Source organism: Ptiloglossa arizonensis, chromosome 1 (genome assembly GCF_051014685.1).
Source record: "Ptiloglossa arizonensis isolate GNS036 chromosome 1, iyPtiAriz1_principal, whole genome shotgun sequence".
NCBI lineage: Eukaryota > Metazoa > Arthropoda > Insecta > Hymenoptera > Colletidae > Ptiloglossa > Ptiloglossa arizonensis.
Window position 1 is genome coordinate 16,316,267 of NC_135048.1, and position 27,676 is coordinate 16,343,942.

At 29.5% G+C, this 27,676-nt stretch overlaps 3 protein-coding genes and 2 long non-coding RNA genes across 9 annotated transcripts; 2 read left to right on the forward strand and 3 right to left on the reverse strand.

The window, feature by feature from the left end:
* Positions 1 to 1,640: 1,640 nt before the first annotated feature.
* On the reverse strand, positions 1,641 to 5,043 carry LOC143148633 (malectin-A). Its single transcript, XM_076315164.1, has 4 exons — positions 4,308 to 5,043; positions 3,149 to 3,331; positions 3,011 to 3,068; positions 1,641 to 2,936 (listed from the first exon to the last, which is right to left on the reverse strand). The coding sequence occupies exons 1-4, from the start codon at positions 4,662 to 4,664 to the stop codon at positions 2,728 to 2,730; spliced, it is 807 nt and encodes a 268-aa protein (XP_076171279.1). The 5' UTR covers positions 4,665 to 5,043; the 3' UTR covers positions 1,641 to 2,727.
* A 302-nt stretch (positions 5,044 to 5,345) lies between these two features.
* LOC143148640 (uncharacterized) lies at positions 5,346 to 7,986 on the forward strand. 4 transcript variants are annotated; one of them, XR_012992558.1, is made up of 4 exons: positions 6,068 to 6,279; positions 6,359 to 6,504; positions 7,314 to 7,418; positions 7,525 to 7,986. It is a non-coding gene; the product is annotated as an uncharacterized LOC143148640 (long non-coding RNA). The 4 variants fall into 4 exon arrangements; XR_012992550.1 differs by having other exon boundaries at positions 6,359 to 6,476; XR_012992552.1 differs by lacking the exons at positions 6,068 to 6,279; positions 6,359 to 6,504 and adding an exon at positions 5,346 to 5,488.
* Positions 7,987 to 11,517: 3,531 nt separating this feature from the next.
* Positions 11,518 to 15,393, forward strand: Hsc70-4 (heat shock protein cognate 4). Of its 2 annotated transcripts, none has more exons than XM_076326168.1 (3): positions 11,518 to 11,676; positions 11,784 to 12,000; positions 13,281 to 15,393. In XM_076326168.1, exons 2-3 carry the CDS (start codon positions 11,796 to 11,798, stop codon positions 15,029 to 15,031), a joined length of 1,956 nt encoding a protein of 651 aa, XP_076182283.1. In that variant the 5' UTR covers positions 11,518 to 11,676; positions 11,784 to 11,795; the 3' UTR covers positions 15,032 to 15,393. The 2 variants fall into 2 exon arrangements, with proteins under 2 accessions (XP_076182283.1, XP_076182292.1); XM_076326177.1 differs by having other exon boundaries at positions 11,539 to 11,680.
* Positions 15,394 to 15,898: 505 nt separating this feature from the next.
* LOC143154228 (E3 ubiquitin-protein ligase RNF10) lies at positions 15,899 to 22,638 on the reverse strand. Its single transcript, XM_076326156.1, has 12 exons — positions 22,251 to 22,638; positions 20,221 to 20,393; positions 19,904 to 20,130; positions 19,729 to 19,819; positions 19,485 to 19,669; positions 19,177 to 19,369; positions 18,961 to 19,095; positions 18,653 to 18,887; positions 18,323 to 18,574; positions 18,053 to 18,230; positions 16,965 to 17,305; positions 15,899 to 16,204 (listed from the first exon to the last, which is right to left on the reverse strand). The coding sequence occupies exons 1-12, from the start codon at positions 22,318 to 22,320 to the stop codon at positions 16,119 to 16,121; spliced, it is 2,166 nt and encodes a 721-aa protein (XP_076182271.1). The 5' UTR covers positions 22,321 to 22,638; the 3' UTR covers positions 15,899 to 16,118.
* A 2,311-nt stretch (positions 22,639 to 24,949) lies between these two features.
* On the reverse strand, positions 24,950 to 25,827 carry LOC143148800 (uncharacterized). Its single transcript, XR_012992606.1, has 3 exons — positions 25,383 to 25,827; positions 25,256 to 25,309; positions 24,950 to 25,154 (listed from the first exon to the last, which is right to left on the reverse strand). It is a non-coding gene; the product is annotated as an uncharacterized LOC143148800 (long non-coding RNA).
* Positions 25,828 to 27,676: the final 1,849 nt, after the last annotated feature.

Below are 27,676 nucleotides of genomic sequence, written 5' to 3' on the forward strand. Positions count from 1 at the left end.
TATTCGTAAATACAAAGAGATAAATTAATTTATAAATAGAGATAAAGAAATGAATTGATAAACTTTTAAATAAACGAATACATTGTTAAATGAATAAGCAAGTTTATAAATCTGTAAATTTTAATAAGTAACAAAATAAATACATGCTTTATAAACGCTTATTAATATTCTACGGCATTTAAGAAAATTTATCAATGTTCATTGAAATTTATTAAAATTTATTACAAATTATTACAATTCGTAAAGTTATTAGGCATACTTGTTAAAATTTCAAAATTAATAAATTACATTATTTATGAATTGATTTATTTATTAAAACTTTAAAATTTCAGAATGCATTTATTCGTTCAACAATGTATTTATTTATTTAAAAATGTATAAATTTATTTCTATATTTCTATTTATAAATTAATTTATTCGTTTGTATTCATGAACGTTTTATTTCTCCTTATAAAAATTTATTTACCTATCCGTATTCATAAACTTATTTATTTATCCGTAAGATACAATTTATTACATATTCTGTACAAAATACTATTCAAACAGTCATATCAAACATAGTTGTACAAACATATCGTACGGATAAATTGTATTTGCGTGTTTTCGAAACACTCGTGTGGTAAGGTCTTTATACTCCACAATTCAAGACTTTCAAGCTTTCAATTTCAGAAGTCTCGCAAAACCATTTGAAGTGTCTTTACTCACATCACTAATAACTTAAATATATCTAAACTAATACAATAATATCCACTCTTAAGGCTAACTTAAGTGCCGTGCCCGTGCCCTTGCCCTTGTCTTTGCCCTTGCCCGTGACTTTTCATTAACTTTTAATTGTCTTGAAAATAATACGTAACTCTATGAGTGATTCAATATGATCTCTTCCTATATATGTATATATGAAAGAAATACAGTTTAAGACTTTGACGATTAAAAATATATACGATGCCTGGAAAAAATATAAATTTTACTTTATTTTGAAATATTCAAATTCAAATTTAGTATTTGATATAAGAAACAGAAATATAGAAGTAACTCAATTTTCTAATTTCTTTAACTTGCACTACTTTCACTCTCAGTAGCTTATATGTGTATCAACATAGACTACTTTTTCAATATTCCTCAGTAATTTTAACAAACTTGAAAGAATTAAATACAATAAAGCTTTTACCGATTAAAACAAAACTGATAATAGCTTATTTTTCTTTAAAGAATAAAATTTAATAAAATACATTTTCTAAGGGATAGCATACTAAATGTATTCTGAATACATCAAAGGTTTTATAATAATAGTTCAAAGAATCATCTGGTAATATCCCTCTAATGTTTTACTTAATTAAATTCCGTGTAATCTAAGGATTGATTCGCAAATTCGATAAATTTATCTATCACATTATCATTGAGAATATATTAACGTAGTCCAATGTATAATTGCACGCTTGCAGATTTCGTTATCTCTAGGCACTTGATAAAATTGTAAAATTTCCTCTGAGCAACGAATCCTTGTAAAATGAAATTATATTTTTACTTTGCTACAGCAGCAGATTTATAATTCAAGTGGACATGCAAGCATCAATTTAAAACATTGAAACCTTTTTCATATAAACCACAATATTGACCATTTAAAAACGTAACTAAGTTCATGCTTATGCAAATTTCGTAATATATTTTAATCTTGTATAATTATAAAAATATATTACAACCCGTAGAATTGTAAACGAAAAATTATGTTACCGATGTTGTACATTATCTCTTCTATTAGTTCTAGGTAGGAAATTTTTTGGTATAAAGATCCTAAAGATATGATTTGATACCTATGCGGAAAACTACGAAAAAATTGTGATCTTAATTATAACTTAACATAAATTATTACAATTATGGAAATCAGTGTATTGCAAACAAGTTTGCATGTAAAACGAAGGAAACGACATTGTAGGACAATAGTAACAGCTTTATTTGCTCTGATTTGCAAAAGATCGAAATCACTTTGGTATTTGACGGACTATTCGATTCTCTTCCACTTCTAACTGAATACGATGTACTGAATGTAAAGGATAGAACATTTTACACACAAAAATTATCGGAAACATACCATAAACGTAAGCATAGTCGAGAAAACAAACTTCGATCGAAATATTACATGCGCGCATAGTAAAATAAAATACTCCGGTTTATTACGTCGCGTGTTTTTTTTTATATAGTTCTTCTTGTATAATATTAAATTCCCCCAAAAAAACATCATATACCGTTCGAAACTCGATACAATTCTCCATGACCACTCTAATTCCAAGCTTTTCTTAAAATTAGTGAACATGTGCCAATAGCGTATTTAAAATAGTTAGAATCAGATGACACATAAAAGAAAAGGCGAATGTCACGTGTGCAAACATTTGTGCTAATTGCCAACGAAATGTTAAATATTAAATAATTCACAAATGAACACATAAAATGGCAACAAAAGTTCTGATTGCACGAATCCTCACCTTTCTTATGTCTTGAACCTCATTCCTAATTTTAACTGTTTCTCATACAAAAACATACACAGATATGTCTATTCGATTAAATTAATAATAGCTTTGATAAGGTGTGACGACGAGCTTAATAAACGAAAATTTTGTTTCTATGTACACGATCGATGCAGGCATCTCCTCACGCGCTAAATTCACCTAATCTAATTAGAACACTATTATTCTTAAGTACAAGGCATTCCTGTGCAGAAGATTTTACCACCTATAGTTTACAGAGGCAAAACAGTAATGGAATAAATGCCCCAATAGCTACAAAAACTGGAAACATTACTGAGGAGTCGTCAATAGAATAGGGATCCGGAGTTCTGGGACCACTTGTATGTCGACTGCGAACTGTTGATTCCTCTTCATCTTCCTGTATATTCTGATACTCCTCTGGTTCCTCAGGAATTGGACCTAATTGTGGTATATCTGAAAATTGTTAAAATTGATTACAAAGTGTACTCTAAACATTTTTAAACAAACATAACAAATTTATGTGATACCTTCTATATTTCCTTTTATAACAGCAATAGCATTTATCTTTGGGTTATCTCTATAACCCTGCAATTGATTAATTGGAATTAATTGAACTTTAATTAAATCAGCTTATACAAAATAAGTAACAAAAATAGTTCCAATACTTTTATAAATTCAACTCGAATTTTTCCAGCTAAGATGTCAGACTCTTCATCATTGTATATTAATTTCCCTGCTTGAACTTTAAATGGAATATATTCGTCATGTGCTATACCACGGCCAACTCTCTCAAAGATATCTAAATCAGTAACAACAGTATGGTCTCCATTTAATACCACATCGAACACCTGAAAAAATTTGATTAAATATAATTAAACAAAGACAAACATTATCTATACATCTGAAAATGAGGACGGTGTGAGATATAATAGTTGGAAAATTTAATTATCTCCACATCTTATATTAAATACCATACTTTAAGTATTAATGACTCAAAATACATTGCTATATACTATACTTATTCACAAAGGTTTATCCACGTTTTTAAGCTTTTGCTAATTCATATAATTTTCATCATTATACACATTATTATACTTTTTTAAAACAAGTCATTACAAGTCAACAAAATAGAGGACTATGTGAATATGTTATACTTTGGCACAAGTAACCAATGTACAATATATTAAACTTGATTACATTTTGAACCTAAGAATATGCTATAAAAATGATATCATTTTTAGCTTAATAAGATAGTGGAAACACCATTAAAAATGATCGTAAATTTATAATCGCAATAATTGTAAATACAAGCCACTAAAAATAAGATAACACACTCGAATTTGAAATTAAAAGGCCAAGAAAAATTCCATACAGTTTTTTATACGTTAAGGACCTTCACGCACCAAAAAAAGGAAACAAGGGAAGCCTATGTAACCCTGTAACAAGTATTGAAAGACAGGTTTAATAGCTTATATATTCAATATATCACTTTACTAGATATCATTTTACATATTTATGAGTGGTTTAAGTTTTTCACACTAATCTTTCCATTTATTATACACATTTCCCTTGATTATTTGTATATACTAATATTGGAATTACAAACTTTAGAACCGTTTTTAACAATATATTTACCTAATTACCATACTATAAATGATATCACTTAATTCTTCTAGGTAGCTTCTCCAAACCTGTATAGAAATTGTTGCATATTCATGGTTCAAAAATACTATTAAAATTAATATTTTACTCTTTGTAAGATAAAAATATATGATAAGAAACAAAAAATTTGGATTAAGTATCAAAAACATCATAAAATATTACCTTCATATTGGGAGAATTAAAATAAACTTCACAGAACTTTAATATCATAACATAATCTCCATCTTCGCTGATAGGAATATCATACCCAAAAGTACTATGATGATAGCGCTCAGTTTGGTACAATATTTGATCAATAGCATTTACTCGTCCAATAATGAACTGCTTGCCATAATCAGATGCAGTCCCAACTTTACTCATTAATGGGTCTTTAGCATATCGAATTGCATAACTGTCAGTTTGAGCATCTCCACCAGCATTTATTGCATATATCACTTCCAAGCTCTGAAAGCTTTGTATACAGAGAGCGAACAATAATGTTGATATTGTCAACAAATGTATTTCCCATCTCGTGGTCATTTTTCTTATTATATAATAAAGCTAAGTTCAACTTTCTCGAATTGACAATGTAATCATAACTTTCTGCTTCTGAAGTTTTTCTAACCGGCAAGTGAGGTTACAATTAAAATAAAGAAACATTTAAGGCTAACGACACGTCGACGTTACGTACGAAGAAATCCACATGTTATTCAGTTAAATTAAATTTCTTTTTATTTAAATAAAATCAAAGTCCACGTTGGCTGTTTTTGTCAACAAATACCTTCACCCCGGATCACGAATCACGCGCCTGTAATCATATGTGACGGTAGCCACGTTAGGATTACGTGGTCAGAAAATGTGTCAGGTTAGGTGGACAGTGAACATATGAAACTACTTTTAATGCAAGATACACAACTACGCATTGTATGTTAGCTTTGAAAATGTACCTTTAAAAAATTTAATGTAAATTGAATTATACTTTAATTAAAATGTAAATTGTTCAGTATAGCATAAGTTTTAATCTAATTTTATAAACATTATATGAAGTCTGTTTATATCCTTTCACATTATTTACAACATTCTGAAGTAAGTTAAGCGGAAAATTTCTTTTCTGAACAATCCATTTTAATATTTTTGTACTAATACAAGATATCGATTCCATATGAAATAAATGATGAAAAAATTTGTTTATTCTGCTTAAATTGAAGTGAAGTTAAGTGAAATTAAGTGAAGACAGTACTATTATTTAATGGGGTGTCAACGGCTCAAAAACGAATCAGAACATTGTTGGGCGTTAGCATATTAAGGATCTGATAAACACACAAAATGAAGCAGATGTTACGGTTAACAAACAGTAACAGGATGTAGGCAATAAATTTATATTGTTATATTAATATGCACAAACAAATTTAGTATTGTCTTAACAGTATTGCCCTATAAATCTGTATGACTTTTGAAAACAATTTTTTTTTCTACACAGCACATTGTCTAGAAATTTAGCATATATGGTAATATTTTGTTTCCCCGTTACTTAGTCATTCCCACCAATCTTGGAACTGCTCGCACTATACAATTTTTATGTTTTTTATTTTGTAATTATAAAATTGTCTCAATCGGAATGTTGGTCTCTTAGAATAAAAATGATACCAAACGTGGTTATATTTGAATGATTTTAAATTAAATAAACAATATATATACTGTCCAAACTTGACAAACCAGGCAGAAGCGGGAAGACTTCTGATTGGTAAAACATGAATCGCTACTGTTATACGACCAATTGATAACCTTCCCGCCTCTGTAATACATATCTAGTTCTGATAAGTTTTGTGACTTCTAGTGACAAAAGTCTAGTTCTATCTATTGAACACTATTCAGAGTAACACTTCAAATTTCACCGAAATTTTTATATGTTCTAATCATTAGTGATATTTAAAAGTGTTTTGAAAGATTTTTCCCAATTTTGAAAATTGTTGATTTTACAGCTGGTTAAAAAATAATGTTATCTTCCTTTAATAACTTATAAGTGTTGAATTAGTAATTGCATAAAAATTAGCTTCTGAATGCTTACAAACATAAATTTACTGATTATGTTAATCGGTCTATATAATAACAAATCACGAATGACGAATGACAGATAACGGTTAACATTTTAATCGTGAGTCACTGACGATATTATTCGAATAACAAGTAACACTTATCTAGATAAATTATTCAAATAAAAATGTTTTATTTAGATAAAATAATACATCCGATATACTTGATGAAAGAAAAATCCTGGCTAGCTACAATGTGCAACTCTCATCTTGCACACATGTATTTAGAAAGATACCGTGCATCTGTGTGGTGTAGCAGGTACTCTTAAACCTGGTGTAGATGTTCTGTACGATATCGAAGGTTTTAGTACAGTGTTTCTCAAACTTCACCTTATTGCAAACCCCCTCTTAATTAAGGAACACTTTTTACGACCCTCTAGAGTCAAATTAAATTATTATAGTTTTCAGTATACTATAAACAAACTATTTTATAAAACACTATTGTAGTTTAAAAATGTCGTATTCCATTTAAATAGTTCCACATTATTAACTAAAATAATGTAACTAAATATAGACAAAAATGAATAGTCCCCATAGATGTCCTTGAAATTTATTTAAAAATATTTAATACTTATTTAATTTTTTTTATTGAATAATATTAAAAACTCCTTATAACTTGAGTTTTAGATAAAATTATGTCATTGCAAATGAAGAATCTAATAAAATTTGCTGGTTTTTATTATTTTCATTAAAAACAGAATAAAAAATTATGAATATATTATAAATAGAAAATAATGTTGATAAAACTATAAAAAACGTTTCAGTTTTATTACTATTTAATGTATGTTCTTATTAAGAATAAAGTACTATAAAAAGAATTTTTTTAATCTATATTACACATATAACATGCTTCTTTGTTTCTTTTGTCAACTCGCATACTCTTGCTAACATGTTTGCGGACTCCTAGTACACAGACCACAATTTGAAGTACACTGCTATAGACATTTGTATTGTGTGTGCATGTTCATCACACATATACTATATGTACACATTGTGTAACAATATTTCTTTTTTAAATATTTTATTATACAAAATTGAAATTATATATAATTTCAAAGAGGACGAATTTTCTACCATACTAAAAAGTTTTTTTCAGATCACATTTTAGTTTCTGCTCGTTTTTACTCGTATGCGTGCTTAAAACGCATGAAAGTGAACCTTGGCTTCAGAAGAGTGTTGATATTAACGTGCACAGCTGCCAGTAATGCTTCCTTCTCTTTCTAATTAGAAACCTTACAATGACCATGATGTAAACGGTGGTCCTTTGAAAATGCAAATAATACATATATGGTTTCGTCTTTGTACAGGGTCAGTGTCTGCTTTACTAGGAAACAAATAATACATCAGGGCATCTCCCATTAGAGGTGTTTCAATAAAGAAAACGAGAAGAAAAATCAAGGAAATTGATCAAAAAGACATGATTATCATACCTGCTTGTAATTTTTCATAGAATCTAATAAAATTATTAACGAGCTACATAAATTAAAAGTAAAGATAAATAAATATAAAAAGAAGCTGTTAAAATTTGACAAGTAATTTGTATAATAATATCGTTATATAATGAAATGTTATTATATCTTGTTTAATACATGTTACTTTATACTACACAATTTTATTTTCATTTATTTTTAATTTGTATTATTTAAGTTACAAAGAAGTGTTTAAATTGAAAGTTGCGTTACGCACTAATAATTCTGGTGTTGATCTTGTGTATGGTTTTGTATCGTTCCCATAACAACGGTTTTTAAAATACGTTCTGTGAATTTCCGTTAGAGATTTCACAAAGTCGGCCACATATTTACATAATATGTTATAAAATTTATTAATTAATCAATATGTATAATATAATATGAATTAAAATATATTTAAAATAATTAATATACATTTAATACATTTACAAATTTACATTTTAGAACCAATACCAAAATCTGACATCATATTTGAAACATAATCGATTCTTCAACAAATATTATTTTTGTACGTAAAATTTGATTAATTTTAGACAAATTGCAGGAATCCTTGCTGTAACACGCAACACGAATTACATATAGTCAAGAAAAGCATACATTACATTGTTCACACTTGTTATAAAGTTAAAATCTTTTCAACGTATTTTAAACACTATTATTTCATATATGTAGGGTTATATATGTATATTTCTATTGTGTTATAGATGTAAATTTGTAATTTTTATAAATTGTTCATAAAATTTGTGCATTTAATTTAAAAGTAAGTAATTCTTTCCTTATTAAAAGCCTTAAGGATAAATGATTTTAACATTTGATTCGAATATACAATGGAAAAACATATTCCATTACATTCTAGCACTATTAAACAAAAAGTTCTAAAAATCTATAATCAGTTAAAAGGAAATGGAGAATTATCTGATGGTCTTGATTTTACTACCAGTAATAGTTGGTTCAATAGATTTAGAAAATGTTTCTCAATGTATAATGTAAAGATACAAGATGAAAACCCATTGACCGATAATGAAGCAGCTAAAAAATTTCCAAGTGAACTAAGAATTTTGAACAACGTGGTTATATACACCTAACTAAATTTTTAATGCTGAAAATGGTTTCAAAAATGTTTTGCACTTAATGTAGAAGAATATTTGAAACAAAAGAATGTACAAAAGATTCAACCATTGGATCAAGGAATTATAGCATCATTTAAAACATACTATACTAGACATTCTATCGAATGGATTTTGGACAAATTGATCTCAACTCTATTGATATCAATTTTAGATGATAAATTACATTTTTCAATTTTAGATTATGTCAATTGCATATCTTTGTTACTGAGATAAATGAAGCCATCAACTTTAAGTGCATGCTGGAAAAATATATGGTCAGACAGTTAAATCTGTAAATGAATAAAAATCAGCGTAAAGTAGAATTAATAAAATAGTTCAATTAGCTAGGTCATTAGAAGAAGAAGATTTTGATAATGTGAACAAGGAAGATATTGAAGAATTGATAACAGAAAAATAGCTGGATGAAACAGATTTAGTAGAAATGATTGAGATCCAAACGGATTCAGAAAGTGAAAACGAAGAAGAAAAACTTAAAGATTCAAAGTTCACTGTGAAAATTATACAAAAAGGTCTAAATTTAGCAGAATAGTTGCAATTTCATTTTTTAAATACAGATCCTCTTATTAAAAGAAGAATAAAATTTAAAAGAGATTTTGAAAAGTATATCGCTTCTTATTATGAAATATATAAAAATTTTACAAGCAAATCTAAACAGTAAAGTATCACAGATTTTTTGAATGCAGAAGATAGAAATAAAAGTACTGATTAAAATTCAAAACATGAGAATCCATTAAAAAGAAAACATTATATATCTGTGGACATAAGCGAAGAGGAAAAATACTAATACAAATTTATTTTAATAAATACACATATAAATATATCATAAATTTAATGTATATCAATATGTAATGATAAATCTAATACATAAATATAAAAATTCAGTAGTAATCCTATTTATTTTTGGGAATTATATTTGCTTCTTGTTCTTGCTAACCTATAGTCCCCTATAACACAATTTCGTATAACACAGAATTTTTTTGAAACGTAACTAGGTATTATACAGGAATCGACTACAAATATGTATAATTTAATCAAGATTGCTACATTTATTAGAAAAATATTAATTTTTTTTTTCAACAATAATCACTATACTAATTTTAAACTATGATTGGGACTAAAAATGTAAAAAAAGTTATACCATTTGAAAAAAAAAATTGATTTTATCGTTAAATAAGATTTAGACAATTTAGACAAGTAAAATTTTTTAACATGTTTTAAAAAAATTTGTATTGATCACATATATACATACATACATACACGTAGATACTTTATACAAAAGTGAGTTCTGCGTAATAAGTGTACTTTTGTCAAAGTGACTCACTCAACAGACAACACGCACGTAAACCAATGTATTGACAAATGTAGGTTGATCTAGAATATGTTGGAAGTTTCGTTGGAGCTCACAAACTTTACCGTAATGCTTATCGATTACATGCACTGTACTTTGTCGCATTAACTGCATTTTCCTTGAACGAAACTTCTGAATTATTTATCAAAATTCACAGCGACTTTTTATATGATAAGACTACGACGCTAAATGTGTTGTGTTAATCTTATTACTTTAGCAAATAATCACATTTTTAAATAAGTAAATAAACATTAAAAGGATAGATACATATTGATATAAATTATGCTAATCAACAAACTTTACACAAATATTGCCACCGAATTTTTACCAATTTGTTTATTGCCTTCTCTCTCACTTATTCAGGAACGATTTCTAATTGCAATTAGACCATTAACTTAAAAATAGACGAAAATAAAGAAGAAAATAATTTACAAATAATGTCCAGTAAAAGTAATCTTTTTATTCTTAATATATATATTTATTTTTGAAAATATATAAAAAATGCTTGCTTTTTTAATATTTCTATATATATTAAATTTATGTCGTTCTGATATACATACATATATGTATATTAATAATTATAATATATATATGTATGTGTTTAAACAAATTGTATATTGTGAAACAAGCTATACTATTTTAAAGATAAATAACATTCTCACAAATGCAAATGTAATATTCTATTGCACTTCCCACGATTTTATGTACATACATACATACATATCGATTCAGAAAAATTCGTCATCATGCTCATGATGATACAGCATTACCTTTCCTTTCGGTGTATTACATAATGGACATTTATTATTGAATAACTGTAATGAATTTGACAATATCGAATATTGTGAAAGATTTAATTAATTTACACGTTGGAAATAGCACAATAAAAAATTGAACAGACAAGCCATGATAATATAGATTTCGATGAAATTAAGAGTCCTTGAAGACGGTTGATTTGTAGCTATGTGTGAATATAAACCATGTGTTGTGTGTGTATGCGTGCGTGTGTGTGTGTAACCGCGGATGAACCTTCTCGAATTACTACTATATACTAGATGTTTCTCTACTTTCCACGCACTCTACTTCCGTGTCGTTTGCCGTTCCAACCGGAAATCATTCTAAATAATTATTTCACAAAAGGTGGATCTTTTGAAAAATATTAATAAAAGCAGTAAATAATTTATTTTAAACAATCTATATGAAATTTCGAAATATTTAAGATAGAAAATGTAAATTCTGGTCGGTCGATAATTGTGTAAAATTTTACTATTGATGCGCGTAGTTCATTGCAAGTGACCAATAGGTAGCCAGAACTACTCTAAACCATCTCCGGATTGGTCCGTATAAAGTGCTTGGGCGAGAAGAACATTCCAGAAGCGTCCTCTGGGAAAGTAATATATACGGAGTTCGGTGTGCGATCTCGTCACTAACGTTGCGAATCGTCGAACGAAGAACTTCTTCACTGTCCTTTAGAACAGGTTTTTACGAACCAACAAAGCGAACAAAGAAAGAGTAAGTACGTATCCGGTGTCTACGTTACCTTCGATGGTACACAGTCATAACGGATTTGATTTCGACATCATACCAGAAATTTCATTTTTTTTCTTCTGCATTTTTAGAAAGAAGCAAAGATGGCCAAAGCACCCGCAGTCGGTATTGATCTCGGCACCACCTACTCTTGCGTCGGAGTATTCCAGCATGGAAAGGTGGAAATCATTGCTAACGATCAAGGAAATCGTACAACGCCCAGCTATGTTGCATTTACAGACACCGAACGGTTAATCGGTGATGCCGCCAAAAATCAAGTCGCCATGAATCCCAATAACACAATTTTCGGTAAATATATTTATTGACAAAATTTTATCACATTAAGGAAAGAATACTGTTGTGCCCGGGTTTGTAAATGAAATTATCAATTTTGTATTGTAAGATTATTTTTAGATTTTCTTTATATCAATTGTTTTTTGCTTTTTAAAATTGTTACGATAAGATAATCTTCGTTGAAAATGATTAAAGAATTTTTTAATAGATATAGTAAAATATAAAAATACAATTTATCATTATAATGGAACAATTCTTTAGATTTTATTCAAGTACACTAACCATATTTCATAAATACGGTTAATTTAAACGTAAAAAATTTTTGAAAGAGAAAATTAATTGATTATCGTATAAACTAAATTCTGTTGAAATTATTTCAATATTCTATTTTCCTCTGTATAGTTTGGGTGTGACTGTTAAAACAAACTTCTCTCTACCAAACATTTTTCATTGTATAAAATTATAATCTTGTTTTGAAGATATTTGATTGAAAATTTGAAACAAACATTTATCACTTTAGATAAATTTTATACCTTAAAACGGACATAAATTATTCTTGAAGCAATGTTCTGTTTAAGTAGTTTCTGCAATGTGATTTTTTTATGATTTATTTATAGGTAACGTAGTAATTAAATTTTATTGAAATTTATCGAAATATTATTTTAATGAAATTTTATGAATATTCTTAAGCAATATTTTAAAAAAGGACAAAACGACGTTTTTCAAAAATTATTTTGAAGATTTTAAAAAATTGTATCAATTTTGTGAATACGCATAAAAAATATTTAAACGTGATAAGAAACGAAAATCGGATGTTCAATAATACTACATATGCATTAATTACATACGCGCATGCATGTGGTAGGGTCAGAGCTAACAGAGGACGCATTTTTTAAATGCCTTATTAGATCGTCAACAGTAACAAAAAATTGTTAGCGACATTTTATTTACGTTTGAAATATTTTTTATTCTCGTATGGAACATTTTTTTTTATTTAAAAAGTTTTTTTTACTATGAAATAAAAAGCTGATCAATTATGAAATTTCTTAAAAATGGAAAATAATTTCAAAAATTTGATAATAGAATTGCAGTTATAATATATATAACTTTTAAAAAAGTACAATAGTTAAACACATTAAAATAAAGTTAAATGAAATAAAAATTGGTATTTTTATATTGTATCACTAGACTCGTAAGATTTTATCGATACTCAACTGTTTATTTTAAAATCTAAACAAATGAAAACGGAACTTTGAATAATTTGATTGATAATAATCCAACTTTAATATTTTTAGATGCTAAGCGTCTTATTGGACGTCGCTTTGAAGATACTACTATTCAAGCTGATATGAAGCACTGGCCCTTCACCGTTGTGAATGATGATGGCAAACCCAAGATTCAAGTACAGTACAAAGGAGAGACGAAGACTTTCTTCCCTGAAGAAGTGAGTTCAATGGTCCTGGTGAAAATGAAGGAAACTGCAGAGGCATACCTCGGTCAAAGCGTTAGCAATGCCGTGATCACTGTACCTGCTTACTTCAACGACTCGCAGCGTCAGGCAACCAAGGACGCTGGTACCATCTCGGGCTTGAACGTTTTACGTATCATCAATGAGCCCACTGCAGCTGCCATTGCTTATGGCTTGGACAAGAAAACAGCCGTCGAGCGTAACGTCTTGATTTTCGATCTTGGTGGTGGTACTTTTGATGTCTCTATTTTGACTATTGAAGACGGTATTTTCGAGGTCAAGTCCACAGCAGGAGACACTCATCTTGGTGGTGAAGACTTCGACAACCGTATGGTTATCCACTTTGTTCAAGAATTTAAACGTAAATACAAGAAGGACTTGGCCCCGAACAAGCGTGCCCTTCGTCGTCTCAGAACAGCTTGTGAACGTGCTAAGCGCACACTTTCGTCATCTACCCAAGCTAGCATTGAAATCGATTCTCTCTTTGAGGGAATTGATTTCTACACTTCAATCACCAGGGCTCGCTTTGAAGAGCTTTGTGCTGATCTCTTTAGAGGAACATTAGAACCAGTAGAGAAATCGTTACGTGATGCTAAGATGGACAAAGCCCAGATTCATGATATTGTTCTGGTTGGTGGATCCACACGTATTCCTAAGATCCAGAAGCTGTTACAAGATTTCTTTAATGGAAAAGAACTGAACAAGTCGATCAATCCTGATGAGGCTGTAGCTTATGGAGCTGCTGTACAAGCTGCCATTTTACATGGTGACAAATCTGAAGAAGTACAAGATCTGTTACTTCTTGATGTAACACCACTGTCCCTTGGTATTGAAACTGCTGGTGGTGTTATGACTGCTCTTATCAAGAGGAACACTACCATTCCAACAAAACAGACACAAACTTTCACCACATACGCCGATAACCAACCTGGTGTATTGATTCAAGTCTATGAAGGAGAACGTGCGCTAACAAAGGACAACAATCTGTTGGGTAAATTTGAGCTCAGTGGAATTCCACCAGCTCCTCGAGGAGTTCCTCAAGTCGAAGTCACTTTTGACATTGATGCCAATGGTATCCTCAATGTCTCTGCAGTGGACAAATGCACTGGCAAGGAAAATAAGATTACCATTACTAATGACAAAGGTCGTCTTAGTAAGGAGGACATTGAAAGAATGGTTAATGAAGCTGAGAGGTATCGCAGTGAAGATGAAAAACAGAAGGAAACCATTGCTGCTAAGAATGGTCTTGAATCTTACTGCTTCAACCTGAAGAGTACAGTGGAAGATGAGAAGCTGAAAGATAAGATCAGTGCCAGTGACAAGCAGGTAGTAATGGATAAATGTAATGACATTATCAAGTGGCTTGATGCCAATCAATTGGCTGACAAAGAAGAGTATGAACACAAACAAAAGGAGTTAGAGGCTACATGCAACCCTATCGTCACGAAATTGTATCAGGCAACTGGAGGTGTGCCCGCTGGAATGCCTGGTAGTTTTCCAGGAACGGGAGGTGCTGCTCCAGGTGGAGCTCCGGGTGGTGGTGCATCTGGTGGACCTACCATCGAGGAAGTCGACTAATTGTTTTCTCACTTGTCACTTCCTTCATGATTCTTTTCTAAGATTCAACGGAGGAAAAAAAATAATAGCGAAATGGAGAACATAGAATTATTGCAGATGTGATCTTTTGTTCCTCAGTATTATTTACCTACGTTTAATTGCTTTCTTATATCATTGAAAAACCAATGTAGATTTATTTATTTTGTTTTTATAAAACTAGGAAAGTAATCTATTATTTATATTGGGTTATTACAGAAGGCTGCGTAAAAAGAATAACTTTCTTGTAATTACCGTTTTAATAATTTGGATGGAAGATCCGTTGTTGATTTTCTATGTTCGAGAAATTTCGTGAAAATAAACCAATCATAAGAATCTCGCTGAAATTTGTACATTCTTTAATTTATTTCCCATAGTTTAGTAAGAAACAAAACACTGGTATGATTTTGTAGGACGGCTGTGATAACTGCCACTTGCTTTTATCTTATTGCTCTTCAATGTTTTTGCTATTTTGCATCGAGTTAAGTGTAAATAAATTTTTCAACTCCTACAATTTTAAAGCGTTCTCAACTTAAGTTCTTAACACAGAAAAATGAGGCAACAATACATTTAACATACGTATTCTTTAGAGTCAAAGCTATGAAATTATCTAATAGACACTTAGTACTTACAAGCTAAGATAAAAATAAATACCGCATTTATTCGGTTTGAAGTAAAATTAATTATTTAGAACTAGAAAATGAAAAAAATTATAGTATTTAAGCAGATGTAAATTTATTTCAAGAATAGTTTAAATATAAATGGACCTTAAATTTAGGTTACGTACAAAACAGTACTCATTTATTTTTTACATGACATAAAATTATTGTATTAAAATCCAAATGATTAAAATTCATTTTCAATGAAATCAAATTTTATTTGCAAGCACAATAGACTGCTACAGAAAACAATTATTCAGTAATGAATAATACAGTGACAAAAATTTGACATGCGTGCAATACAAATTTTCTAACATAGTCCCAAAGTAATATGGAATACAATGAGTAATAAAATAATTGAATCGCGAAACTTTGGAATAAGAATGCAATGTAAGTATTATTACGACAAAAAATTAAGACTGGTGTGCCATTGTAGTTGCGAACAATACGGTCGATTTTCCTTTCTTCTTTTTCTTCCCACCTCTATCTTTCTTTGCTCCTAAAAACACAAAGAAGTGAAATAAATATACAGATATAGACAATGCTTATACACGTTTCGTATAAAATAGTAGAAATGAAATTCGGCAATATTTTGTTTCGTCGTTAGATTAAACAACATATGTTGCTTGTTAAACACTTGATACTGACATGTTATGCCTATAATAATCTATTACATGAAGTAATGTTTCTTACTACAATTAATACATATTTGACACCATTTTCAGTATCAAGTATGAAATTTTGAGCAAACATGCACTAAAAATTTATTCTAATTTAAAACTATACGTTAATATTTACTATCGTACAATTAATAGTAGCTATAACTTTGTCTTAAAGCTACATGAATTAATATGATTCCTTTTTGAAGTACACATTATTAAACGTGTTGGTTTACTCTATTAATCTTATAATCTAATATCACAATGTACGTAAGTATGTCTTTATCTTAAATCTTATTAGAAATCTTAAATTGATATGAAAATTATTTTCTGTGCAAAGAGTTATAGCGATTACATTAATTTTATAGTTGATTTAAATATTAATATAAACTTATCGGTAATTAAAAGTATTTTCGTCTTAAAACTTTCAATTTCCAAGATCTATCATATTGATCAGTTTTTTCCAAATTTTACGTTTTCGAAAAACAAAAATTTGAAATAATATTTGAAGTAATTAAAATAATAAATTTGTATAAATTGAAGTAGATTCAACCTGCATAAACAATATCTGCAATCTAATTATAAATTTACCCAACTTGCCTAACAATTTTGTTTGTTCTAAAGCGGCTGCCAAGGCATCACCGAAACTCTGACTGTATGATGGCGTCGCAACATAACTCTCTTCTTCGATATTACTTGAAGTTGATTGGACAATCATACTTGAACTCGACTTTCCGCGTGCAGAGTTAACAGATGGCCATGCGACTTGAGATTTTAAACGTGTGCCTTTATTTCGCAACATCTCAGCGAATGATGGTCCCTGTTCGTGAGTAGTATTGTCAGCTTGTCCGTTTGAAGCAATTTCGTCAAACGTGCTCAACGATGGACTACTAGCTACGCTTGAAGTTACCGTTGATTCTGGCGGGGATGAAACGTTTTCCCTGCAACAAACATTATTTGTTTAAACAAGAAGTTAATGCAAGAAAAGTGGATTTATGGAAACGTCAATTATCTGATGCGTCATTTTGCTGTGAAAGTTAAATCAAGGTTTATAATTTTGGAACGAAATCTTTAATGTGACAAAACAAAGAACATCACAATTTTAGAAAACAATTAGAGGTTTTAATTATTTTATTATTTGTTTTGTTATTTTTATTTTAAAGAGAATTTGATAAAGATATAATTTTGTGAAAATCAAATATAAAACTAGTTTCTAAAATGGGCATAAAAGAAAATTTACAATGGGTCAATAGTTACCCGGTGTCCACTGTGCATGCAAAAGTAAGCCTAGTCCAAGGCTAAATTTCACTGAAAAAGGGGAATCTCGACTTCGACACATACTTTTTAAACAGGTATAAATAGAGGATGAAGAATTATGTAGCGACAAAAATTTAATATTATGACGAGACTTTTAATTTAATCATAGAAAAGTAATTAAACTGATCACATTTAAATTTAAACGTATATCAATATTTCCAATATTTTGTTTTTACTTATTAACTTTTAGAATTTAAACTCAGTCTCATTAAAGAAAACTTATTTTGGTCGCGAGGTATTCTTGTTGTACAAAATGAAATATTTCAAATTTTTTTGTTTTACTTATACGGAAAAGCTATTATTGCAAATTGATTTGACCGTTTTTTATAAGATTAATTTCTTTTTAAAGCAGAATAAGAAAATGCACATACTCTGAGAATGACAATTTCGGCTGCCATTGAGGAAAATGTAGCTGTGAATCGATGTGTACTATAGGCTTGGGGTACCATCTCCCAATTCGTTTATTTTCTTCTTCAGTGATCTTTTCCTCCCTTTCTCTTTCCTCACGTTCTCGCTCTTGTCTATGTTTGCGTCTCGACGCTAATTGCTCTGTAAAAAGGATTTCTCTATTGTCTACAATTTGTATGAAAAATAGAGTAAAATATATATGATATAAATAATTTCATGATAAAAAAAGTTACCCTGAAACGAAGAAAGAACTTCTTCTGATACAATTGGTGGTTTTAATTCGATTTCAGCTACTTCGAATTGACATGTAATTGGCAAGTGACGTAGGTATTTTAATCTGCGTCTTAGGTCTTCTGTAACACTTCCTGCTTCTTTTTCTAAGAGCTTTCCCGTTATAACATGAGGAGAATTCTCAAGACTACCGTACTGCATTTCTAGCATTTTTACATTCATTGCGGCAAGAAATAAATTTTGTCCATCATTAGCTAAAAATAGACATAACTTAACTATTTTCTTAAACAATCACGCAAGATAGAAACAAAGAAATATCAATACATAAGAACCTTGATAAAAATAAAAGAATTTCTGAATGCCCGAAGTTGATTGAGTGTTGTTGGATAAATTTTCTACCGTTTTGGAGGATTCTTCATCCATATTTTTTATATCTTTTTCGTTTAAAATATTGTTGGTTTCTGCGCAGTCTTGAAATTTTTGTTCAAATGGTAGTTTTTCAGTATCAATGCCCTCTGCTCGTATAGGCGTACTCGTGTCCACAGGAACTTCCGATTTTAATTTCATCTGCAAAAGAAAATAACAGTGCTTTAAGTTAAGAATTAAACAAATTTGTTTTACGTAAGTAAATTAATGTTACCCCTTGCAATAGTTTCTGTTCTCTTATTGAAAGTTTATCAAGTGCTTGTTCGATATAACAACTTTCTGGTGAATCAGAATTGTCACACAGTTCGAATTTTAACTGATTACGTTCATGCAGAATGATATTTACGACCTGCAAATTGGATTTATTAGAAAAATTCTGATTTGAATCTTTTTAGGAGTGTTTCACCTTTCAGAAATTTTAAGTACTTACATCATTTTTGCTTGCAATGAGAAGTTTTGAATACACTTGATTGCTAATAGTTTCTGAAACTGAAAAAAAATTTGTTGGGTTTTGCATTACGGCTCCAACAGGTATCGCGAGCAGTGATTCTTTTTCGCGTCGCATCAGACATAAAGTGATAATATCTCCAGAATTTAGGGTGCTTTGTGTGACTTCAGTGACACTATAAAACGAAACAAAAAAATTAATCTTGAATCATTTATTTTGTAAAATGGTATATTTCTTTATATTTTAGAATAATTATTCTAAAGTACTATCTAGAGTTTATTGATTGATACCTTTTCAAATCAGATTCCTCAATATCTTCATAACAAATGGGACATTTACACCAAGATTTATCAGAGAGTGATAAATAATGAAGAATACAAGGCCAACAATAAACATGTCCACAACGTGTCATTTTACCAGCAACTGGTGAACATAAACAAATTGGGCAAGACAACCTTTCAGAACTATGAATTCTCTGAAATGCAACAGATTAATTAATTTAAAAAGCTTTTAAAATTCATATTTGTGACTTACAATTTGTTCTACCAATTTCCAATCAACTAGGGCATCAGGATCAGTCAGATATAATGAATAATTTTCATTAGCACTTACAACAAATTGGCAGCTGAAAGAACAATTACATTTAATATACAATAAATATTGAACTTGGATATATTCGGATAGATTGTACTATAATATTATTTCATACCTGGCTTGTAAAAACTGTTCTTTGTTGTACTTGTGTCTCTGCACTGGTGGAAGCCACCTATTACTGTTGCGGGAGTAACCCTTTATTGATTTTCCATGACTCCATGCACCTGAACCACCTTGCATTTCACGTGGTTCATAATGAAAATTCAGCAGATGATTCAAATTCTGCTTTTTACTTCCTTGGACCATTACTGAGCCAGGTTCAGCTAATTCTGCTTGCACTACCTAGAGCAAATTATAAAGATGAATTATAGTTTCAATCGAAGAATAAATGCTTTAGAGAATACACAAAAGTAATTGAATATATGTTTAAACCTTGGTATTCTCCTTTGAACTGCCATGATATTGTCCTTTAGGTTTTGGTCTCTTATCAAAACTTTTTGTTTTCTGTACATTGCACTTCTTTGGTTGTTCATACTTTGAGAAACTACTATTGCCAGTTGATTCGCGTCGACGCGAGGTTCTCGGGAAGAGCTTATTAGTAACATCTAGAGAATAATGATGAAATTTAGTTTTACTAATTTTTACATGGAATAATGGATACTTTACAAACTATTTATCTTTATGTATATGTGAAGATACAAATGAAAAGAATAAACAGTAATAAAGAGACTCTACAAGACATTAAAAAATGGATTCAGGATTTAGAGGTTAACATACGTAGAGAAGTAAACTGTATAACAGTTTGGTTTAGTTTTATTAGCAGATATGATTTGTTTTACTGTTCATTGTATGCAGTGTGTAAACAAATAATTAAAATATCTTACTATATTTTTTCTTTAATTTGTATAAAACTGTAAAAGTATATTTTTATTCAATTGATCTACCAAACACTTTGTACATAGCATTCTATTCTGTGTTTACTTCATTCCAACTCTAATACCCAAACTTATACAATGAATGTCATAGAACACAATCAAGACTCTTCAGAAATATTGGTATTGAAATTGGGAACTAAACATTTGTTTTGAGTAATCAGAGGCAACATCATATCATTCATTCTTATATAATCCATTATTATTATGTAATATTATATTATATAATTATAAATACTATTATATATAATAGTGACATTTCAAAAATGATTACTATATGAGGTACTTTAAAAGAAAAACATAAAGAATTATTTAGAAAATTAATACAATAATTGTCAAGTGTTTATATACATATTATCATCAAACATTTAAACACCTTCTTGTATAAATGATATATATATAATTAAAGAAGCTGCAATATTTTACAAAATATTAATTTTTGGAATATCACTGTATATATTTTGTATGCTGAATAACAGTGTATTGATTTATCTAAAAAAGAGATATAATATAATGTACAAATGATTACATTGAAAAGGTAATCGATTATTTTTATCAAATTAACATTGATTAAAGAAAAACTGGAATGTTTTTTAATAAGATGTCTCAAAAGCAATAAAATTAATTATGTCTTAACATTCTAAAATAATGTATATTATAATAGATAATACGTAATTTTTAATTTATGAGGTAATATGTAGTAATATGTGGTAACATGTAATAACATGTGGTAATATGTAGTAATATTTACATGTCACGTTTTTTTAACTTTTGACATAATATTATAATTTAGATGTTGGTAAAATAATCAACTAAAACATTAAAATATATTATAAATAATTTAAGTATAAAGGGATAACTAAAAAGTCCTATGTTTGACACATTCGTTATTGTTTATATCTATATGAACACATTATAAATGACACACTATTCAAAAGATTCAGCTAATAAAGAAAATTTTTGTAAATACAGCGTGGTCTATAAGAAATGTTTCAACTAAATGGTATAGCGAATATGTTAAACAAAATTTATTTTATTTTTTGAATCAATATTAGTTAATATTCATTGTTATATTTGAAATTTAATACATGTCTTTCTACTTATTTATCTAAAAAAAAAAAGAATCGACTTATTTAGTTTGTAAATTCATCTCAGACAATTTTTTGTTCAAGTCAGACAACTTCTCAAAACAATTTTACATTTAAAACTGTTTGTAGATTTATTTATTAGTCAGAGTAATGAAATATTTACTATCTACAGTTATACAAAATATTATTTATATAGAATATTTCACAAATTATTATCGTTAGACTACTACTATCGGGTTCTATTCATGGACTCAAAAAATTATATAATTCGAAGGTTCATTAAAATTTAAAATATTTAAAATGGTAGATGAAAGTATAAGATATTAAAAATACTTAGATCGTAACAAGCAACATTATTTTTTTGCAACGTGATACGCACATAATATGTCAGCAAAAAGATGACGTCGCTATCGAAGCGATCGACATTCAGATAACGACGCACCTTGAGTCTTCTTTGCATCAGCAGGAACCCCCTTTGTAGAGGACTGCGAAAATTTTGCGTTTTTTTCCATTTCCGGCACGAATGTATTCGTGCTGATTTTCAGCGTGGTTGAGGCTGCGGTCTCCTCCGTATGGAGAAACAGTGTATTTTTGCAGACCCTTCATCTTCAATAAGCCATGTTTCGTTAGCGTCAAAGGTGAAGAAAATATCCTCGAGATGCCGATAATCGACGTCCGATGTAACGGTACTATGGTGATCACGGACTCGTGTGTAACAGAGCAAAAGCTCTGCCTCGTTCTTTGTCGTAAACGACAATTACCTGGGTTCCTGGCGCTGCGGCCAAAAGCGGTCGCGATCTCGTCGCTATGATGGCGACGAAACTAATGACTTGCGCAACCGGAAGTAACACGCGGGTATATCGACTACTCTAATATTTACGAACACGTAGGTAATGACTAATGAGTGAGTATTTAAGATAAGGAATGCAAGTACTCTTTGATGAGTTATGATTATATAAATACGTATATGTATATATATATATATCTAAATAAAAAATAATGTAAAGAAATAGGGGTATAGTTTGTTTCTGAATTTAATGTTTGTCAGGCTTCCGGTGCATATCAAAGTTTTGAATTCATAGATACAATTGATAATATGCGCAGTTTCCTGACGGTTAATCGTTTGTTATAATTACCAAATTCAACATATCTAAATAATATATGATTGATAATAATAGTATATGTTAAAATGTTAGTATTAATATAAAATAATCAAATAGTTATAACTTTATTATATTTTTAATTTTGCAATATATACAACTTAATTACTTAATATAATTTTAACTAATACGAAGATCATATGAAGTGTTACAATTATTAAAAACTTCCTATCTTTTAAGCGAAAAGAAGATAGCTTGGTGACCAGAATTGTAGCTTCGTAATGTACAGGATTGAGTTCCAGTATACTGCCACAGCTCTTTCCCTTACAATCGGTTTCAATGTATACAGAAAAAAAAGATTTCGCAATTCTCTCATTTACACAATTCATATCGCTTTTACATAAGCTAGAGGAAGTGAAATATAAATTTAGCTATTTTGTGGAAGTTTGCGTCACAAAAACGATAAAATTGATCTCAGAAAGGATCTGTAGCGACCTCTTTGACGAATTAAATCAATCATCAAAGGAGCTTACAATATCAAGATTGGTTGTCGGTTTTTGCAAGTTATCGGTTAACGATCAATTTGTGTATATGTCACAGTTAAAGCATCAACCTACAATTAGTCAGTTTATACATTCATTAGAGAATGAATATATTGTCCAATTTCATCAGTAACAGTATATATACATTAGATTAATGATACTTTTACCAATGAATGTATATATTTACTTTCTACATTCAGTAAGAAAAAACACCACTTAGTAATCACTTCTATCATTTGAAGGTAACGCAGAACGTCAAATACATATGAGATATGTAAAATATCCATGTAGGCAATGCTTTTTCATGTTACACGGATTGCAGACTCCGAGCACAGACAAAATATGAAACAGGCATTTCACTTACGGGAGTTGCTGTCACATCATCTGAAATACCGATCTTATATAGTTTAGTGGTTTTATAGTGACTTCTTTCTTTAAGAATGATAATTTGTTGCGACATCTTTTGTATAAATTAGCAACTTTATTATTGTCACGTGCCTAATTAATACTTGTGACATCGTTTCCTCACCTTTTTCTCGAATCATTTATCACAAGTAGAGATCTACTGTAACAGTTGAGTGTACAAAATATATTACAAAAGTTAGTTTGTTCAAATTATCTTTTTCTTCATTGCTTTAAATCTAAAATCTAACAGATGATTCTAGGAACTATATTCAATTGAGCTACAGAAATCAGTAAAAGTAGTAGACATAAAACAATTGTCCTTGTATACCATTCGTTATCCTATCAGATCTATAAGTCTCTTATAATATTATAACAATAAGTTTTAATCATTTTCATATTCATGTTAGCAACTGAAATTAAGAATATTTTTATAGTTACAATTACCTTAATGGATTAATAAAATTGTTTAGTACCATCTATTCTATAATATCTATCTAAGGAATGAATGATTATACCGCACTTGGAATTTTCATATCTCTTTCCTTGAATCATCATTTAGTATCATTTAAAGAGAATGGAAAAAAACAGAAAAAGAAAAAAGCTATTTGTGTTACTTGAAATACATTTATTAAAATGTATCAGAGTTACATTCGTATTCTTACAATTCATTAAATATAAATATTAGTGTTACATGTTAGTAAATGTATGCATTGCTTCACATTGTCCTTTAGTAACAGCTTTTATTTTATTTGTTTATTTTAATAATTTAAGACAATTTATCCCAGAAAATTTTTATGAAAAGAAGAAAAAGTCAATGTAGTTGAATTGTCTTTTTAGCATTTAAAATAATTAAAAATATTTATGTGTCTGGTTAAAAGTTTGTGTGCTTTCTAGGACAACTGGTAAAAATTACATTGGCATTGTTTAATAGAATTACTTTCAACATATGCATCTGATTGGTTCACATTTGTAGAACCACAAGTATAAGAAAAACATGCTTAAGGAAAATAATTGTTGTAAATTTAGGTATATTTTATCTTGTGCATAAATTATAAGAAGTTATCTACAAAATGTTTTATTAAAATAAACTTAAGAAGGCTTCATTTTATATTTATATGTTACACTTTTATATACATATATGTATGATACATTATATTTTACATATAAATATATTCTGTAAATATACTACATGCATATGTGCTTTAAATAAAATATTGCTAATTATTACTTTTTGGTACGTTCATCTATAAATTCCTTTATTTGTGTTATAAGTTTCTGGGGATCATCCAGATTTGGTACCTGAAATACATTGAAAAATTATTTTATATTTTTAGTAAACAGTTTATTATATAGTCAATTCAATGTTATATTAAGAGATGACAACTACTTTCTGAACGTACATAATAATTTTGAGATATATATATACCAGTGTAAACTCCCAAGCTAAAGGTTATCTAAAAAAAAAGCAATATTTTCAACACTTTTATTATGTACAAAACATTATTAATTAAAATTTTTTAAACGTACCAAAAATTTAATCATTTCTCACTAAAAGTGCTTTCTCCTTGTCACGTCAAAATTGGAATAGACTTTAAATTAAGTAGAAACTTTTAGTTAAACACTCGCCAAATTTTTTTCTATTACTCTTTCTCGCTAATTCACTATTTAATATATTTTATAAAATAACTTTAATCTGTTAAAAATGGATTGATTGACAATAACAACATTCTTAACACTTTTGGACAGACGATGATAGAAATACCAACATTCACAATAAAAATATACACCTATCACTGCATGGATAACTTGGTTCTGTATGTTTCGTGCGCATGTGTAAACTCAGGGATTTTAATTAATCCTTATGCAAAAATTAATTTGAATTTGTAAAATATTAACGCTGATGTATTGAATTTCAACATGTTAGGTCAAATAAAATATATTAAATTCGAAAAAGAATATTGATAATGATAGACATATTTTATGAGACTAGTAGGTTTGATAGACCACAAATGATGTGCATAAATGAGTCTTCTGCATTTGCCACGTTACCGACTTAATAACTCAGTTAATGTAGTTCCTAGAATCACAATTTTTAAACGAAGAGGTCTCTCCAAAACCACTGATATTTTTACAAGGTCGGTATTTCAGATCGTGTGACGTCACTTGTAAGATGAAATGTCTATTCTATATATCGTCTGTACAGTAACGCCGCCTACTGGCTACTTCTTTTTTCTCCATAAAATTTCTAGTCGTGTGGCTGAATCACTAGATGATACATTACAAAACATTGTACATACATTTATAATATTACGACTACTCAATCAATATTTCTATTTACAAATTTGGGATTAAAAGAATTCTTAAATTCCGTGATTTTTTCTTCTTTGAAACATGTATATTTCTTTTCGTGTCTAGCGAAAAATAATACAGAATAACAATGATGCAAAATCGTTTTAATTTCCTTACCATTACCGTTACCCTTCGAATGTATTGCCACTACATTACTCGCTCTCTAACGGTTTGGATCTTTTGTGCCGTGGAATTTAATAGTTCTTTAATTTTGTTCAAGTCTTTGATTCAGGTGCGTGGTTTTCCATTATTTTGAAAAACGCTGGTTTAAGTTTTTTCGTTGACAAATTGACTGACTTTCTTAGAATATTAATTTTATAAATATGTTTTCCAATCCTTTCTAAGATCTAAATCTCATAAGTTTGTTGAATTTCGTAAATAAAAATTTCGGGAAAAGTAAAAATCAATCAGACATCAAGAAACTATGTCATAAGAGATTCGAAGTTCTAAAATTTTAATCATTTTATTTTAACGTCAGAGATAATTTTATTCTAACATTTTGATCGAAAAAGTTATTATTATTTAATAAATTATTATTTCCAGATAGTTACAATTAGTCGCTACCCTCGCCATAAGATAGCTGACGTCCACCCCTAGCAAGTCCCTCACTTTTGACATTTGTTACATATATTCTCAGTAATTATTCGCCCTTTAATGTTTTGGATATTCGTTGCCGAGTGTCTTGGACTCCGTTATACTCTCGCACCATGCACCAATCACGTGCACGCGTGAAGCCCCTTACGTGGCACATGTCTCTTCTACCCGTCGTTGCTAAGAAACAATGAAATAAAAAAAAAAACAAAAAAAAACGTGTTTTCGTTTTTGCTAGATATTTTCCTCAAAAAACAAAAACGTTTCGCATTGAACGTGCATCGTATAACTACCAAGTAGTTATCAAATAAGTAGATTCTTTCGTTGTTTGCTTTCTCGTTGCTCACTCTGGTCACTATTGCTTGTTTAGATGAATCAAGTCTAAACACTAGCTATATTTATTTCGAACGGTTAGTTCCTCCCTCGGGTGGACTGTTTCACGAGAGAAGTTCAAATCCTCGTGTCGGGGATGTCGATTATCTTTCTGTTCGATCGGATTCATTGAGAAGAAACGGGATAGATTTTAAGGCCCCTGGGTCGGTCATTTGTGAACGGGGCGACTGTTAGGGAATAATGTCCTACGTATCGCAAGTGCTAGCTGACCTGTAATAAGTGCTATGAGATAACTTAAATGGAAGTGATATTGATGGTACCACGATGACCCCGGTTTTCTACATGGTAGCAGGGTGGGTGTCAGAAGAGGTAGATGGAATCAAGTATTTCCCAGTCCTTTTTAAGAGCAAGAATTCCCAGGGTACTTAAATCTCAATTCCCCGAGTTGTCTGATGAGGTGGAATCGTCATGGTGGCACTGATTATCCCATATCGCAGGGTAAAGCTTCGGTGTGTTAAACGAGTTACATTTAATCAACTCGGTCACAC

Excerpts from the sequence above, each read along its gene's own strand:
- Hsc70-4 (XM_076326168.1), top strand. The coding sequence starts at position 11,796 with ATGGCCAAAGCACCCGCAGTCGGTATTGATCTCGGCACCACCTACTCT. Across the intron at positions 12,001-13,280 it reads TCCCAATAACACAATTTTCG|ATGCTAAGCGTCTTATTGGA; the intron begins GTAAATATATTT and ends TAATATTTTTAG.
- LOC143148633 (XM_076315164.1), bottom strand. The coding sequence starts at position 4,664 with ATGACCACGAGATGGGAAATACATTTGTTGACAATATCAACATTATTG. Across the intron at positions 3,069-3,148 it reads TTCGAGTTGAATTTATAAAA|GGTTATAGAGATAACCCAAA; the intron begins GTATTGGAACTA and ends AATCAATTGCAG. Across the intron at positions 2,937-3,010 it reads TATAAAAGGAAATATAGAAG|ATATACCACAATTAGGTCCA; the intron begins GTATCACATAAA and ends AACAATTTTCAG.
- LOC143154228 (XM_076326156.1), bottom strand. The coding sequence starts at position 22,320 with ATGGAAAAAAACGCAAAATTTTCGCAGTCCTCTACAAAGGGGGTTCCT. Across the intron at positions 20,394-22,250 it reads TGATGCAAAGAAGACTCAAG|ATGTTACTAATAAGCTCTTC; the intron begins GTGCGTCGTTAT and ends ATTATTCTCTAG. Across the intron at positions 18,888-18,960 it reads AACAGAAACTATTGCAAGGG|ATGAAATTAAAATCGGAAGT; the intron begins GTAACATTAATT and ends TTTCTTTTGCAG.